Raw genomic sequence first — 17,220 nt, forward strand, 5'->3', positions numbered from 1 at the left:
CCTTTGCCAACAGTCAGCTGCTTTTAGCTGGCTGCCAGACAAGAATGCTGACCGCTGCTTTAAGTGTGACCCTACCCTGAAGCTTTACCTAGCTCATTACCGTATTTTTCGCTGTATAAGACGCACTTTTTCTCCCCTAAAATTGGGGTGAAAAAGTCTCTGCGTCTTATACGGCAAAGGCAGGGAATCCCCGACTTATGGACGCCCGCCGATACGAACCGCCGACATCGGGGATTCCCTGCCTGTGTCCCCGCTGTGCCTGGCTCCCCGCTGTGCGATTAACCTGCCCCCCGCTTAGGTCTCCAGGGCCCCCGTGCAGTGTCAGTGGCGGCAGCTTACAAACCAGAGGACACTGGGGGCAGGCGAAAGGACACTGGGGGCAGACCAGTGGGGGCCGACCAGAGGGCACTGGGGGCCGACCAGAGGGCACTGGGGGAAGACCAGAGGGCACTGGGGGAAGACCAGAGGGCACTGGGGGCAGACCAGAGGGCACTGGGGGCAGACCAGAGGGCACTGACCAGAGGGCACTGGGGGAAGACCAGAGGGCACTGGGGGAAGACCAGAGGGCACTGGGGGCAGACCAGAGGGCACTGGGGGCAGACCAGAGGGCACTGGGGGCAGACCAGAGGGCACTGGGGGCAGACCAGAGGGCATTGGGGGCAGACCAGAGGGCACTGGGGGGAGACCAGAGGACACGTGGGGTAGATAAGAGGACACGTGGTACATAGGAGGACACCATTTGGGGGGAGGACATGTACAAGACACCCCTGAAATATAGACGCACCAGGTTTAGTTTATATTTTTTTTTCAATTTCTTGCCCTCTAAACCTGGGTGCATCTTATATTCCGGAGAGTCTTATACGGCGAAAAATAAGGTAATCGCTTGGTGTCACCTGTACTTAGCGCCTTAGTAAGCCTTACTTAGTTTCCCTTACAAGCCCTGATTGAGCCATTCATTCCTCGTTCCTTTGCTAGCATCTTTAGAGGCTCGTATACACATGCAACTTTTTTGACCAACTATGGTCCAAACTTGTCTGTTGGATGATACTTTGGGCATGTGTACACGCGGCCAACGACTAGACGAGCGACTGATAAGAGGCAGTTTTCCTGATCCAACCGGCGGATCAACTGACCAACTATCGTGCAGGTTGGCCTTTTATGTACAAGTCCAACCTGTTTCTGAATGCAGATATGGTGCACGCAGTATTTAAACGAGTTGGTTGTTTTGTTGATCAGCGTGTGTGTACGCACTGGTCGTGCAAACAACAAGTCGTGCATTTCATCAACTTGGACAGTTAGTCATGCATTAAGTTACACATGTGTACGTACCTTAACCCATTAACCTTTTATCGTTCCCATCGTTGCCCTTAATTCTCTTTAAAGTACATCCGAGGTGAAACTAATGAGATAAACAACTATCTAATCTAAAAATGACCTTTTTAGTTATACCACAGTTTTATTTTATTTTTAAATCTACTTTTTAAGGTTTTACTGTTTCATGACCTCCTCTCAATTACACTCATTGCAGTATGCCAGAGCTAAAATGTACTATTGACCCTTTTTAACTTTCCTGGTCTCGGAAGCCATTTACTGCCAGGGAAGTGTTTTGTGGCTGCAATTCCTTATCACTGAGGGTTACACAATAATCCGACCCGGTACCGACTCAGACAGAAACGGTCACCTGCATACCTGTTTTTTAAGTCTTGCAGGCACAAAGAAAAAAAAGGATCACAGCCTTGTTATTTGTGTGTTTGGCACTGTACATACACACATCTATCTCATAATGTCACCTCGGATGTCAGGGGAAACAGGGAAGTGGAGAGCATGGAAACAGGGAAAAGGGAGACCACCGCTTACATTGGAAGTTGTATAACTGTAGCTTCATAAACATAACCGACATACGCAAGACCTTTTTTGTTTTTGTATCAATGATAAATTATTGCTATGGGTATGTTACTAACTAAAATAAACGTGTAGTTCCTCAGGGCTATAAAAAGGCAAATCCTTACCCACTAGATTGTAAGCTCGCAAGCGCAGGGTCCTCCTCCTCCCAATGTTTACTGTTTTTGTCACAATATTTGTGCTGCTTGGAACTCTGTTTTACAATTTGTTAGTATATCTATGTTCCCCTTGTCGTCTTATTGTGCTTTGTAAAGCGCTGCGGAATATGTTGGCGCTATATAAATAATAAAAAAAAAATAATAATAATCCTTATTCCAATCACCACATTTTTATAAATAATACATTTCATAAATAAGCGTATTTGCATCTGAAAGGCATGCAATTCCCACAGCTACAGTATGTTCAAAAATAGGAACAAAAATATCTCCCAAAAGGGTCAGAAAGAGGAAAGGCAAGACCAACTTCATATCAATAGCTGTGTCTGAATGAAGGCGGGAGTCACACATACCTTTCCTACTATCTGCACTGTTAAACCTGTGCTGTAACATACTTGTCAGCAGCGTCACAGCAGTTAAGGTATAATCATTAGCCTATAATCACCATTTCTGTCCTTCAGCCCTTGCATATTCAGACATCGGCTATAAAAACATTCAGCAGCAGGATTGTATTGTGATGAGTCAGCTTTCCATAGCTGGTAACTGTAAGTGTGTTAACAAGAGCAGGGAATGGCGCTGCATTAATACACAGAGATGACTGTAGATGTGAGCAATACGCAAAGGAAGTCAGCTCTCCTGGTCATAAGCCTACTGCCATCTAGTGCTAAAAGGGTGAACAGCGTGTAAGGTTAGAGAATATTGATTTCTCTTGTGGGTATACATATGAAAAAGAAAAAAATCTGAAAGAGAAATCTGCCAGAGCAGGTTAAAGATTGTAAGGGGGGGGGGGGGGGGGGGAAGATACACGCAACATCCTGATTCTCATGTTCCCAGTTTACTAATTAGTAGTGAGGCATCCCTTTAAAATCCAGGTACACAGGTCATAGGTGCATTTTCTGAGTGGCTGGATAGTGTACTTGTTAAGGGGCTCTGCCTCTGACACAGGAGACCAGGGTTTGAATCTTGGCTCTTGCGGTTTAGCAAGCCAGCACCTGTTCAGTAAGGAGACATTGGGCAAGACTAGCCCTGCAGGGTGGCCTACTGAGCACATCCTAGTGGCTGCAGCTCTGGCACTTTGAGTCTGCCACGAGAAAAGCATGATATAAATGTTCTGTGTCTTGTCTTGGGTGCTCTATGTAGATAAAACCAGGGCTGTGGAGTCGGTCCAAAAATCCACCGACTCCGACTCCTCGACTCCGACTCCTCTAATTTGCATATTACAATTTTGTTGATTAAAAGTATGTAACATGAAATTCGTCTCTTAACTGGCAACGCTTAGGAATTTTACAAGACAACTGAAGTGAGAAGGATATGGAGACTACTATATTTATTCCCTTTAGACTAAAACTAGTCCTTGGTAAGAGTACTTGTAAAAGGTACAAACCGGAACAAAGAACATCTATCAGGCCCTAGGCAATGTAAGTGTGGGTACATGTAAGAGTGATGTGCAGGTACTCTGCAGGGGAATGAGGAGATTCTTCCTCTATTACACATCTGAACATGGATCAGGCCTTAGGCAATGTGACTGTGGGTACTGTGGGTACTTCTTCCTCTATTACACATTCTTCATGCACAATCTGAACAAAGTTTATGGGTGACAGACAACACCTCTGTGTTCAATGTGCACAACATTCTCAGTGGATTCCCTGCAGCTCTGTGGAGAGTGCATATGTAGAGTATAGTACTACTGTGTAACAAAGTAAACCTGAGACAGATGAAATTTAAGTTTTATACATACCTGGGGCTTCCTCCAGCCGCCTTCAGGATAATCAGTCCCTCGTTGTCCTCCTCCACCACCTGGATCTTCTGCTATGAGTCCAGGTACTTGAGCCAGTCGGGCGTAGTGCGCATGCACACACTCTGCAACCAGGAGCATACTACACCTGTGCAGCACTATTGCGCAGGTGCAGAATGTTCCTGGCTGTGGGAGCAGCATGCGGCCGGACAGCGCTGACTGGCTGAATTACCAGGACTCATAGCAGAAGATCCGGGTGGTTGAGGATAGCGAGGGACTGATTAGCCTGAAGGCTTTTCATCCGTCTCAGGTACCCTTTAATTTGTAGTCACCAAACCAAATTTTAACAATATATCAAATTATTTGATTTCATCAGCAAAGGGAGTGCATACATTTGCATAAATCAGCATCAATGCAGAATTATTTCCATCTCATTGACCATCTCTATTAGTGACACAGCTACACATCAGGCTTTATTCTTACAGCATAATGTTATTTAGTATATATAAGAGATTCCTGTGTACACATCATATATATAGTCACAATCAGATATGTATATCTGACCTTAAAAATACGGGGACTGCTTTATTGAAGCAGCACAAGTAACTAATTTTGATTGGTTTATTTAATTTTTGTGGACTAAGCACAGCTATTACTGTATGTATACACACACATTATTTTTAATGACTATTATCTGAGAAATAGAACATTTTTATCATATTTTCTATTTTAATTACAGTTACAAATTCATTAGGAGTCTGAGTCGGTGCATTTTTTCCCCGACTCCGACTCTAGGCACCCAAAATTGCCCGACTCCACGACTCCGACTCCACAGCCCTGGATAAAACCGATAATCCACTTTTCGGCAGTGGTTTCTCTTTCATGCAGTAGTCAAATTACATATTATACCCATGGTTGCAGTTACTGCTATTCATAAACAAGCAGTAAAAGGGTGTGTGATCACAATATTTAAATTTTATATTGATTTTTTTTTTTTTTTTTTTTTTTTTTTTTTACAGACAGAAACTGTTTAGGTACATCTAGAACAGCAAGAGTATTACCACTGCTTAAACTGCTTTGCATTGGTAGTTTCCAGCATGAAGTTGGCGACGCCAACGCAAACCAATGAGAAAAGGTGTCACCCAATTCCAGTAAATGCAAAAGTCATATATTAGCCTCTCCCCTGTTTTGCTGGTTTGCTTAGCAAACACAACCTGATCTCTCTTGTCCCTACATAAAAGGACATGACATAATCATGTCTTAAGCCTCATCTACACGGGTAGATGAGGCTGCGATCCGGCGGCTTGATTAGCCGCCGGATCGCCTCTTCCGCGTCCCTGCGCGTGCACGCCGCGTCCCCACTCGCCGCATTAGATTCCCCGCCGGCGCCGCTTATCTTCCGCTCGATTCCCTGCCATTGTCCCCTCGCGGGGAGCGAGCAGGGAATCGGCGGAAGCAAGATCCGTCCTGTCGGATCTTATCAATCGAGCCGCATCAGCGGCTCGATTGATAAGGAACATCGCGGCCGCATCTATGTGTGTAGATGCGGCTATAAGGTTCCATGTAACAGATTAAATAGTGAGCCTAAAATAGGGCCCTATTGGTGGGGAATACGCAGCATTCCCCTGCATGCAAGTCAGATAGGGAAAAGCTGCTATTACATCGATAGGCTTGCCGTCCGGACCGCAAGCTGGCGAGATTCAAATGGCATGCTGCAGTTTACCGCAGCACACATCCGAATCCCTATAGCATGTGGCTTCAGTTTCCGCAACAGCATGGATGCCGCATTCAATTTAGGAATGGAAGCAGCACCCAAGTGGAAACGGCCCTTACTCATTTCAGGCTGTGTAGTAACTAAACAACATTTGTACACAGACTACACAAAATTTGCCAGAAACACTTCTGTGCCTCCTCGGCCAAGGATCCAGTGTGTGCACAACTGTCCCATGCTCATATTATGCAATCTTTCATGGTAGGTCGCTAAAACAATGAACAAATGCATTGTGTTTGTTTGCCTCCCATGCCACAGGAAGCCGTTTGCTTATTTGCCACCTGTTGTCCCTCCTCTTCCTCCACCGAACAGTACACACAAACTGCTTGGCTATAGCTGGGTAGCATGTCTATACAACGCTCATCCCACAAAATATCACTCTAATGCTAAACCAAAATTTATTAAAGCACACCTGAAGTGAGTGGAATATGGATGCTGCCATATTTACCTGTTAAACAATGCAAATTGCCTGGCTGTTCTGCTGATCCTCTATCTCTAATAATTTTAGCAATAGACCCTGAACAAGCATGCTCAGATATTTCTGCCCGAAAAGCATGCTCAGATATTTCTGACTGAAAAGTCTGACTAGATTAGGTGCATGCTTGTTTCAGGGGTGCGATTCAGACACGGTTGATGCAAGAGATCAGTAGGGCAGCCAGCCAAATGGTATTGTTCAAAAGGAAATAAACATGACAGCCACCATGTGCATCTGACTTCAGATTCCCTTTAAAGGCAACATAAGTCTAGCATACAAGGCTTTAGTAGTTATCAAGGTTATAATAGTGTGGCCAATCTAGTGGAGCATGAGAATTTTGACAGCAATTCTCCTTTAATCAGATCTTGAACAGCAAACAAAATGGCAGAACTGGCTAATGGTGTAGTTTTAAGTCTGTATTTAATTACACACATGTAAACGAGAATCCATTTCCCTAAACTGTTATATTGTACCTGGAAATCAAAAATTTAAATTTTATTGTGTTTTCACAGAAGAGACAATAGCTCACTTTCTGTATTAGTGTGGACCTTAACAAGAAGTAAAATCTTTCTGACAGAGCTGGACAGGGTACTAAACCTTTCCCATTCTATCCAAAACAAATAAGAAGCAATTCCTGAAGTACTTTAACGTGATAATGCAGATATCAAACCAACAAACGATTCCGGTGATACCTTTAAAGGGACACCGAGTACCTTTTTAAAAATACAATTTGCACTTACCTGGGATTTCCTCCAGCCCACCGTATGCCACGAGGTCCCCCGGCGTCCTCCTGGCTCCTCTCCTGGTTCCGTTAATCGGCAAATTTGGCCTCAAGTCGCCAGGCGCGCACGCTATGAGTCATCACACTGGCTGGCGTGAGAGTGCTGCGCATGCGCGGTCCAGAGTTAGAGAACCATGCATGCGCAGGACTCTCATGCCAGTTGGCATGATGACTCATAGCGTACACGGCGGGGGCTCATACTGGCGACTTCAGGTCGAATTCGCCAATTAACAGAGCTGCCAGCGGGACCGGGACAAGAGCCAGGAGGATGCCGGGGGACCTTGCGGCCTACGGTGGGCTGGAAGAGGCCCAAGGTAAGTGCAAATTGTGTTTTTAAAAGGTGTTCAGTGTCCCTTTAATGACTAACTATACACGGTTTATTGCAAGCTTTTAAAACGTTAATGAGAAACCGTAACTAAGAACTTAAATTCATCCTAATTGGTAGCTTATACCCCCTTTCCCATGAGAACCCTTTTCCATTTCACAAACGGATCATCGGGGGGCTCTGTATGGGTGATATTGTGGTGAAAACCCTCCCACAGTGTGATGTCAGGAGCATGGTTCTGACATCACACTGTGGGAGCCTTGTTGCATTGGGGGAAATAACAGCTGTTCATAGCCGTTTCTAATTGCCAAAAAAGCAAGCAGCATCTCCTTCCACTGACATCACCTGCCAGCAGTAAAAATGTCACCATGTGATAAATGTCAGAATGTAAATCAGGGGAGGAAAGATTTTTCAATGGGCAAACACTGACTAAATCATTTATACATAATTATTGTAAAAATAAAGCACTTTATTACATTATTTTCACTGGAGTTCCTCTTTAAGTTTCTCCTTCAGGCATTATACATAAGTGTATCAGAACTGTAAAATAATAAGTTTTGAATTACATACAGACTTATGTATGATTCAGTAGGTTCAATGTCACACAGTTGTACCCACTTTGAAATGTAAAAACAAAACTTCCTCAGTGAACTCTGGCAGCATTTGTCACTACAGGTAAACGCACAATAATCAACTTATCTTTCAGACACAGAGAAGCAACAAACTCTATTAACATTGGACCACACTTGCTTTAAAGTGATACTGAAGCAAAAAACAAAACAAAAACAAGCTGATATCAACCTATGGAAAGGGAAGGCTTTGGATTCTATTGAGCCTTCCCCATCCCCTCTGGGCCCCTTAGTTATAGTGTTGTCACTTCCTTTAGATACACCTCTGTGAGCCCTCAGAATGCTTTGGGAGCATATATGGGTGGCTTCATACTGTGCATGCGTGCTTGAGTACCCACTCATGCATGCGCTGTATGGAGCAGTCTGTCTTCAGGAGCACTCAGGAGCATAAATACACCTGAAGCCTTCTGAGGGCTAACAGAGGTGGCGTAACTTTCTCCAAAGGACAGCGCTGGAAAAGGGGTAAAGGAAAGACCAAAATGGATCCAGCACCTTCCCTTTCCATACTGTAGTATAATATTTTTTTGTTTTGTGTAACTACACCTTTGCTTTAAGTGTATTTACTGTCCAAGAATGAAGGTAGTAGCAATTAGGCCAGCAGCAGATTACCAGAAAAAGCATGGAAACACACCTGTCCTGTGATGGGGTTGGTGCCATATTTCTTTATCCATGGGACGATACTCCTGCATAGAAAAGAAAAAGAACATGAGCTCAGAATTTCTCACTGCAGGTAGCAGTTGATCTCTAGGATTCATGAATTATCTTTCTCTGTCACTGAATGTTGCCTTCTTCAGACTGAGGTGGTATTACAAATCGGAAGTGAGGAGAACACGTGTGCAGCCATGTTCTCTCATTCCGAAAAAACAAAAAAAACAAAAAACCAAAACCACTACCAGAAGTGTGACTGTCACACTGATCTTTAGGCTTCAGTCACATACCTGCAACAGAAATAAGAGCAGTGAGGTTTTACCACCTCATGCATATATTTGTTCTAGGTCCATCACTCAGCTTTATCCTATTCTGCATTCCAGACCCCATGTTTTCTCCTAGTCACTTTACTGGCAGCACTTTTAGGAATCTCCTTTTCTAATATGGACACCACATTCTGTCCCTTTCAGTTACAGCAGCTCTGGGCAGGCAATAAACGCATGCATCAATGATAGGTCTACTACCCCCTTTTTCCCAGAATTCCCATGCCCAGGAGTGAAGAAATGCAATTATATCACAGTTTCATTTCTTATCAGATCACAAAGCAGTGCTGGTAATGGAGCAACCAAAAGGAGGCAGACTCTAGAACAGGCTCTCTCAACTTTACAGGGGTTCCCTGGCATTTTCCCCTCCCGTGACAGTGGCAGGCTGAAAAAGCTTCAAAAAGTAACCCTTGGTTCCTCTGTGCCCTCTTCACTCATTGTACTGTATGTTAACCCCGAATGTGGTAGGGGTGGGAGGTAGAGTATAACAGAGCATGCTATAATGGGCGTACTGTATAAAGAAACACGTATTCGGAGGTCAAAATAAGAAGGAACACATTAATAAAACTCAATAAAATAGGGAGGCAGAATAACAAGCAACACCATAATAAAGGGTAGTGTTATCCATAGAGTACTGTTATAGGGTGAGCATTATAATTGTGGGGTCTATAGCATGACACATGCACTATTATTTAGTATTTATACAGCACCAACATCTTCTGCAGCCCCCCCCATACAAGGTGTTCATTGAGATCCAAACATTTTTTGATGGGTTCCTCCAGAGTGAACAGGTCGAGAAAGGCTGGTGTAGAACTCGGAGGATCTGCAATATGAAAAGGCACCTGTAGGATCCAGGAATGTAAACTTATTTCTAATTTTTGTGTGTGTAATTTTACTTTATTGCTAGTGAACACGAACATGCACCTTTTACTTGAATTCAAATGTCACCCTAACTTTAGTGACAATGAAGAATGACTGCAGCTTTAGGAGAGTGGCTCAGTTTTGCAGGTGTACATGGACCTTTTCTTCAGTTCAGGTGGATGTCAGAAAGTGACCTAAACTGAAAGCGTTTGGCACGCTAGCTCTGGATAGTTGACAAACCAGTGCACCATCCAAGCAAGGAGGAGGCATTTTCAATATAAAAACAAAACAAAAGCCCCGCATATTCCTCTCCTTGTGTTGCTGAAGTAATGAATAACACCTTCAGTCAATCAATGTAGCACTTGGGATAATGTAGCATTGTCAAGAAAAGCACATTAAGGCACATCACTTTACGTGCCACCTATTGGAAATCACCCTGCTTCCACCTCCCCCAAGTGTATATCTCCCCCTCCCACCCAACAAATCCCCCCCCCCCCTCACCCCCTATGCCAGTGTGAAGGCTAACCTGTCAGATACCGACGCAAATCCTGCCCTCCTCCGTCTTCACCAAGAGCAACTGTACCAGGTGACGTCACTACATGTGCCATTGTTACATGGTACAGTCGCTTGCAGTGACAGCAGACAGCGGAGAATGGCCAGGATTCGCACTGGTGTGACAGGTAAGCCATGAACACTGCACATGTGGGAATTGAAGACAAAACATATACACTTCAGAGGACACTGGTCTGTTGGTCATTGGGATTCAAACACCGTTACTGCACCACACCCGATCAAGCCCTTGCGACCGGATTTTCCAGCATTCCCAATCGATCATATTGATTTTGGCCAGAAATTGATCGCGTGACCATGTTGTGGTATTGATTCTCCTCCCATCTGATAAATTACTGGACCAAAAGGTCAATCGGCCCACAAAAATCGAGAGTTGTATGGACACCCTTACTCTGTATCAGTAGATCAGGTTACCCCTGAAGACAGTGAGATGCCGAAACTAGTCAGGACGAGAGCGGGCAGCGATTGCAGAATGCCAGTCAGGAAGGAGTAGTACCACTGTGGTGGGGAGCGCAATACACCAGAGAGGATGCTAAGTGAATTAGGATTCTCATTATGTAAGTGTATCCTTGAGGACTGCCTTTTATGGAAATAACATGGAAAACGTTTTATGAAATCCACTGAGAGTATCCCTCTATGATTCTTTGCACTGTGAGTGCTCACACAGGTTGTGACATCACTACGGAGGGATCTCTAGAAACTGAGTGTGCTTATGCTTTTTGACAAGTTTGATCACCAGCGCTGAGGCACACCCTAATGGTGCCCATACATGGTACAATGTTTTCATTTTTTTCGATTAGATAATTTTGTTCGATTATTCCATTAGATCAAATATAAAGATTTTTCCAATATGTCCGATCGGAAACAGGATAATCGATTCCTTTTTCTTGATCGAAAAAAAGATTCTTTTAAACTTCAATTCGATTGTTTTGGTTGAATAAATGGGAAAATTGAACGTTTTTATTGTACCATGTATGGGCACCACTACTCTGTTTTTCTATTGCTCAATATACGTATATACAGAAAACACAAACTATTGTGCTGTAACGACAACCTACATAAAGCCCATACGCAGAGAGGACAAAACTGATTTTGAAGAAGGCATTTTCCATCTTAAAAATACTGCAAAATACCACAGCATTCTAAAACAACTTATAACAGACACCGATACAGTTCTGGGGAGAGCTTGTCACGATGTAGATTGAAAAGAAGCAGGCACAGTGCATGGCGCTGAATTCCAAGAACTTTGATTATAATAACAGTGACTCACATAGAAGAGCCTTTCCTGCTCATTGCTCTTCAGATGAAGAAATGTTCCTCTGATTCTCAGAAATGTACCGTCAAATACTAAAAATCTATACTCCATTCAAATGCAAAACTGTAAACAGAGGATAACTGCAAAGTTTTCATGGAAAGTGGGAAATACCTAAAATTAAAAATAAAAGCTGCACTTCATTACTGTTGTCTATTGTCAGGTTTTCTTGTAAAATACAGGACAAGGAAATTCCCATGTATTTTTTTTTTCTTTTTTACAACTTGAGATCACGCATTTTTCCTTACAATACCATTGTCCTTTTTCACTAAAGACTGTTTATTTTCACAGAAGCAGAGAACTTCCACATCGGAAACATATGAGCCAATGTTTCTCAACTTCAGTCATCAAGTACCTTAAAGAGAACCTGTACTGAGTAAAATTATTTAAAATAACATGAGGTAACTTCAAATGAACATTGCATAGTTACCTTGCCATCAGTTCCTCTCAGAAGCTCACCATTTTCTTCTTACAGTGATCCCTTCCAGTTCTGACAACATTTTGTCAGAACTGAAATATATCAGTTGCTGTCAGTTATAGCTGAGAGGACAACTGATGTGCCAAGTAATGGATATGTTTCCCTATGGCTTAAGTGGGCGATGTTGCAGTTTAACAGTGTGCTGACCAGAAAGCGGTTATGGGGTAATGGCCATTTTCAGAATGGAGGACGGAGAATTCCCTTGATCACAGTGGACAAACAGGATGCAGGAAAGGAGAAAGAGATTGAGGAGTAGACTACACCGGAGGTAAGTATGACTTGTGTATGTTTATTTTGATTTTTAATTTTCAGTTTAGGTTTTCTTTAACAAGCCATTTGCTGAAAACTTCCAGAGAAGGACCAGCTAGGCTAATTACTGAGCCAGTAACAACGGTCACCTGTGCAAGGTGAAGGCTATTCTTTCACACAGCAAAACACGCATATTACTGACTACACAGACTAAATGCAGCCAACATGCAGCAATGACGTTCTTACAGCTCTTCAAGAAAGCAAAATTATAAATCCATTATAGTTGTAGTATTGATTAAGGAGCAATGTAGGGCTGATTTAACAAGTACAGTAAAAGCTTGGAATTCAAGTAAGTTAGTTTGGAAGCGCTTTTTGCGAAAACAAGCAAAGTTTTGACTTGATAAGCAAACCAACATCTTGATATACAACCACAGTATGTATAGAGGAGTCAAATCATTGCAACTGAGACAGTGGTTTGTCCCTTCTTTGACGCTGCAGGATTATACTTTAAGGGCATATGAGGTGAATTAAATAAACTAGCTTTGCTTAACATGGGACTTTTTCCAGCTCCTAGTGATCACTGTCACTCGTTCAGCTCTAGTCTACTCTCCAGTCCCACTGGCAGGCTCTGAAGTAACGCTGACCCCTGGCGAGTTGGCATCTTCTGCACATACATGCCCCCACCACCAGGAGTGTACTGCGCCGATACTTCAGAGCCTGCCAGAGGGACCGGAGAGAAGACTGGAGCTGTGGACAGGGAATACTGGCTTTGAAGTGTACTGAAAGCAGCCAATTGAGTGTTTTGAAAGGCCCAGGTATACAAGTCATCTGGCCACCCACAACCCAGTATTGTCTAGCTTACAGAGTTCTGGCAGGTTGGGGTTGTGTCATAAGGGATTAAAGTGTTCCCAAGCAGGGTTGTGGAGTCAGAGTTGGAATCAAGGTCGGGCCAATTTTGGGTACCTGGAGTCGGAGTTGGTGGTTTCATAAACTGAGGAGTCGGGAGTCAGAGTTGGATGATTTTAGTACCAAATCCACAGCCCTTGTAAGTATTAGACTAATGAGTCTGAGTCATTTTGGGTACCTGGAGTTGGAGTCGAGGTCGACGGTTTCATAAACTGAGGAGTCGGATGATTTTTGTACCAACTCCAAAGCCCTGTTCCCAAGGTGAGGAGGGGAGTATCTTGTTAGTCATATGCCAAACTTTAGAGGCCTGCTAAAGTGCTGTATATGTAAAAGAGTGCTGTGTGAAGGTACCTTTTTAAAAGAGCAAAGGGCAAGTTACACAATCTTTCAGTTGATAGCAAAGAGTTTAAGACAAACCAGTGTGAGAGTTGCTCAAGCTGTGCAGCAGGGTAGTATAAGCAGGGGGAGGGAAGAGCCATAGCAAGAGTGGAGGGACATTGCAAGACTGTGTATTGGAGTTTGACTCTGGATTTGCTCCAGACAATACTAAGCATTAGAGACCTCAGCTTTTTGAAGGAGGACACAGGGATATAGTACACATAAACTTTAATAGGTAATTAAAGAGTAACTCCAGGCAGGGTCAGACTGGGACACTGAGGGCCCAGCAGAGAAATGTCAGCCTGAGGACCACGTGATTTGGCGCTCACATACCTTTGTACTCTGTAAAGTGCTGGAGAATATTATGTGCTACATAAATATGTCCTCATTATCCAAAATTCAGGTAAACGGAAGTCTCAGCTAACAGGCATGCCTGATGTATAACGGGGACGGCTTGCGTGCACGGGGGAAAGCCGGAAAGTCACTTGGAGCCCACAAGGAGCTACAGGAAGTCTGCTAGACTTCGCTGGAGGATTGGTAGATATTTCAGAGGGAGGTTTGTGCTTTTTCGTCTGGTTGCTCCAGCAGCTGGCAAGCACATGTATCTGGCATCAGGCGGTCCCCCCCCTGGAGCCATATACTGGGGACTGTGCTGGGGACATCAGACTCGGACTATGGTAGGAATTAGATTGTGAGCTCCTCTGAGAAGTCTGTGACATAACCATGCACTCTGCAAAGTGCTATATAAATACATAATAAATAATAATAACAACAACGTGGTAAAACAGACTAAGACTACGGTAGGTGGGGTAATGCTAAGGTTTTTAAGCCTCATCTACACGGGTAGATGAGGCTCCGATCCGGCGGCTACCTGCCGCGTCCCCGGATTCGATTCTCCGCTCGTCCCCGCTTATCTTCCGCTCGATTCCCTGCCATTGTCCCCTCGCGGGGAGCGAGCAGGGAATCGGCGGCGGGGAGATCCGTCTTGTCGGATCTTATCAATCGGGCCGCATCAGCGGCTCGATTGATAAGCCACATCGCCGCCTCATCTACGCGTGTAGATGAGGCTTTAGCCAAAGGGTGTTCCCCAGGATAGATATGTCTCATTTATCCACAAATCTGGGCAACGCAGTGAATGTCTAATTTTTTCCCATTCCTTTGCACTCCTGCAGCTTAGTTGGATCCCCCACAATGACATTTTTTTAGGAGGGTATGCTGGCTATGCGTACTTGAAATGTAAATGTAACAGTCCCATTCTCAGGAACAGGTAATAAAAAGGGAATTACAGCTTCTGCACTGAACCGTATGCAGAGCTGGAAAAAACTTTAATAGTGAATACATCAAAGCAATCACAAGTATGGTTGTGTAGTAACCAGGGCTGTGGAGTTGGAGTCAAGGAGTCAGATCCAGAGCCATTTTGGGTACCTGGAGTCAGAGTCTGTGGTTTCATAAACTGAAGAGTCCGAGTCAGGAGTCAGATGATTTTTGTACCAAATCCACAGCCTTGGTAAGTATTAGAATAAAGAGTCTGCGTCATTTTGGGTACCTGGAGTCAGAGTCGGGAGTTTCATAAACTGAGGAGTCAGATGATTTTTGTACCGACTCCACAGCCCTGGTAGTAACAATTCCTAAAATATACTCAAAATGTCTGTTGACCGATTATTATATTACAGAGTTTTGTGGTAAAAGGACAGAACAGAAACTGGATGACATCCAGAAATGGGTCCAGTCTGTGTCTACATTTTCTTTTACTACAGTAGAATCTCATTGTAGTAAACGGATATAGCAAACCTCTGGATATAGTAAAGCAGGAACCAGCAAATGCATTTTTATAATTATACAATGTTTGATCAATTCTTATATAGTAATCTCCTGAAATACTCCCTTGGAGGGGTTGGAGTCTGGATTTCTAGGTAAGCAGATGAAAACCAGGAAAATGCTGGTGTTGTCGTCACGCACAGCAGGTAGTCTCAGATCCACCTGTAGAGGGGTCTTTGCTGATCCACACTAGTTCCAAGTAATGGTGAGAGGAGTGGTGTAGCTATCCTCCACAGACTGAAACTGTTTGGTCTACTAAAAGTACAAACAGATCAACTGGAGATATCCCAAATCACAGATACTTTTGGCAAGAGAACAATCCTTCTTGATAGGTGAATAACCAATGTAATGCTTAGTACACACAATGCAATTTTCTGTCAGTCTGATGGTCGAATTGATTATTTCCGACAGGTCCAATCTGATTCCTAATCATTTCTCTGATCAATCTTTTTTTATAGAAGTTAGCAGAAAAACTATCAGAATTCAGATTGGACGTGTAACAAATAGTCAATTCGACCGTCAATCTGACGGAAATTGCATTGTGTGCACTAAGCCTTAAAGCTCTAGTTTCTGTAGTATTCCATATTAGGAATAAGTAGGATAGTACATTTTCATCAGTTAGCAATGCACATCTTATCTGTATAAATTATATTGGAAGCATCTGGCTGGGTCACGTAGCATCTACAGTGCTGCCCATAATTATTCATACCCCTGGCAAATTTTGACTTAGTTACTTTTATTCAACCAGAAAGTCATTTTATGATGGGAAATGACATAGGTGTCTCCCAAAAGATAATAAGATGATGTACAAGAGGCATTATTGTGGAAAAAATCATTTCTCATCTTATTTACATTTCAAAGGGTGTCCAGTCTAAAATTATTCATACCCTTCTTAATAATCAATAGAAAAGCCTTTCTTGCTCATTACAGCAATCTAATGCTTCCTATAATTGCAGACCAGCTTTTTGCATGTCTCCACAGGTATTTTTGCCCATTCATCTTTAGCAATGAGCTCCAAATCTTTCAGGTTGGAGGGTCTTCTTGCCATCACCCTTATCTTTAGTTCCCTTCACAGATTCTCAATTGGATTCAAGTCAGGACTCTGGCTGGGCCACTCCAAAACATTAAAGTGGTTGTCTGCTAACCATTTCTTCAGCACTTTTGCTGTGTATTTTGGGTCCTTATGCTGAAATGTCCACTGGTGCCCAAGGCCAAGTTTCTCTGCAGAGTGCCTGATGTCGTTGAGAATCCTCACATATTGCTCTTTTTTCATGGTGTTTACTGTGATTAGGTTCCCTGGTCCTTTGGCTGAAAAACACGCCCAAAAGTATTGGGTTCCCACCACCATGTTCAATAGTGGGGATGGTGTTCTTTGGGTTGAAGGCTTCTCCTTTTTTTACGCAAAAAGAAGGAAACATCATTGTGACCAAACAATTTTTGTTTCATCTCCCCATAACACAGAAGACCAAAGGTCTTTTTTGTCCAGATGAGCATTTGCAAAGGCCAAGCGAGCTTTTGTGTGCCTTATCTGGAGAAGTGGCATCCTCCTTGGTCTGCATCCGTGGAACCCAGCAGTGTGCAGTGTATGTTGGATTGTCTGCCTTAAGACATTGCCACCAGCAGAGCCATATTCACCAGAATGGCCTTAGTAGTGATCCTTTGATTCTTTTTCACCTCTCTCACTATCCTCCTGGTCAGCACAGGTGTCACTTTTGGCTTCCAACCACGTCCTCAGATTTTCCACAGTGCAGAACATCTTGCATTTTTTTATACTTTGCACTGTGGCCACTGGAACTTGAAAACATTTGGAAATGGCCTTGTAGTCCTTTCCTGACTTGTGAGCAGCCACAATGCGCAGCCGCAGGTCCTCACTGAGCTTCTTTGTCTTAGGCATGACTGATTTA

The 17,220-nt window shown here is 43.5% G+C and overlaps 1 protein-coding gene across 1 annotated transcript in view; it reads right to left on the minus strand.

Annotated features, from left to right (window-relative positions):
- PPIL2 (peptidylprolyl isomerase like 2) overlaps window positions 1-17,220 on the minus strand; it is a 107,400-nt gene that overhangs the window by 67,677 nt on the left and 22,503 nt on the right. Inside the window, exon 5 of the mRNA XM_068243099.1 lies at window positions 8,405-8,456. Within this exon, the coding sequence (XP_068099200.1) occupies window positions 8,405-8,456 (52 nt within the window). The remainder of the gene's footprint in view (window positions 1-8,404; window positions 8,457-17,220) is intronic.

The sequence above is a fragment of the Hyperolius riggenbachi genome, chromosome 1, assembly GCF_040937935.1.
Source record: "Hyperolius riggenbachi isolate aHypRig1 chromosome 1, aHypRig1.pri, whole genome shotgun sequence".
Lineage (NCBI taxonomy): Eukaryota > Metazoa > Chordata > Amphibia > Anura > Hyperoliidae > Hyperolius > Hyperolius riggenbachi.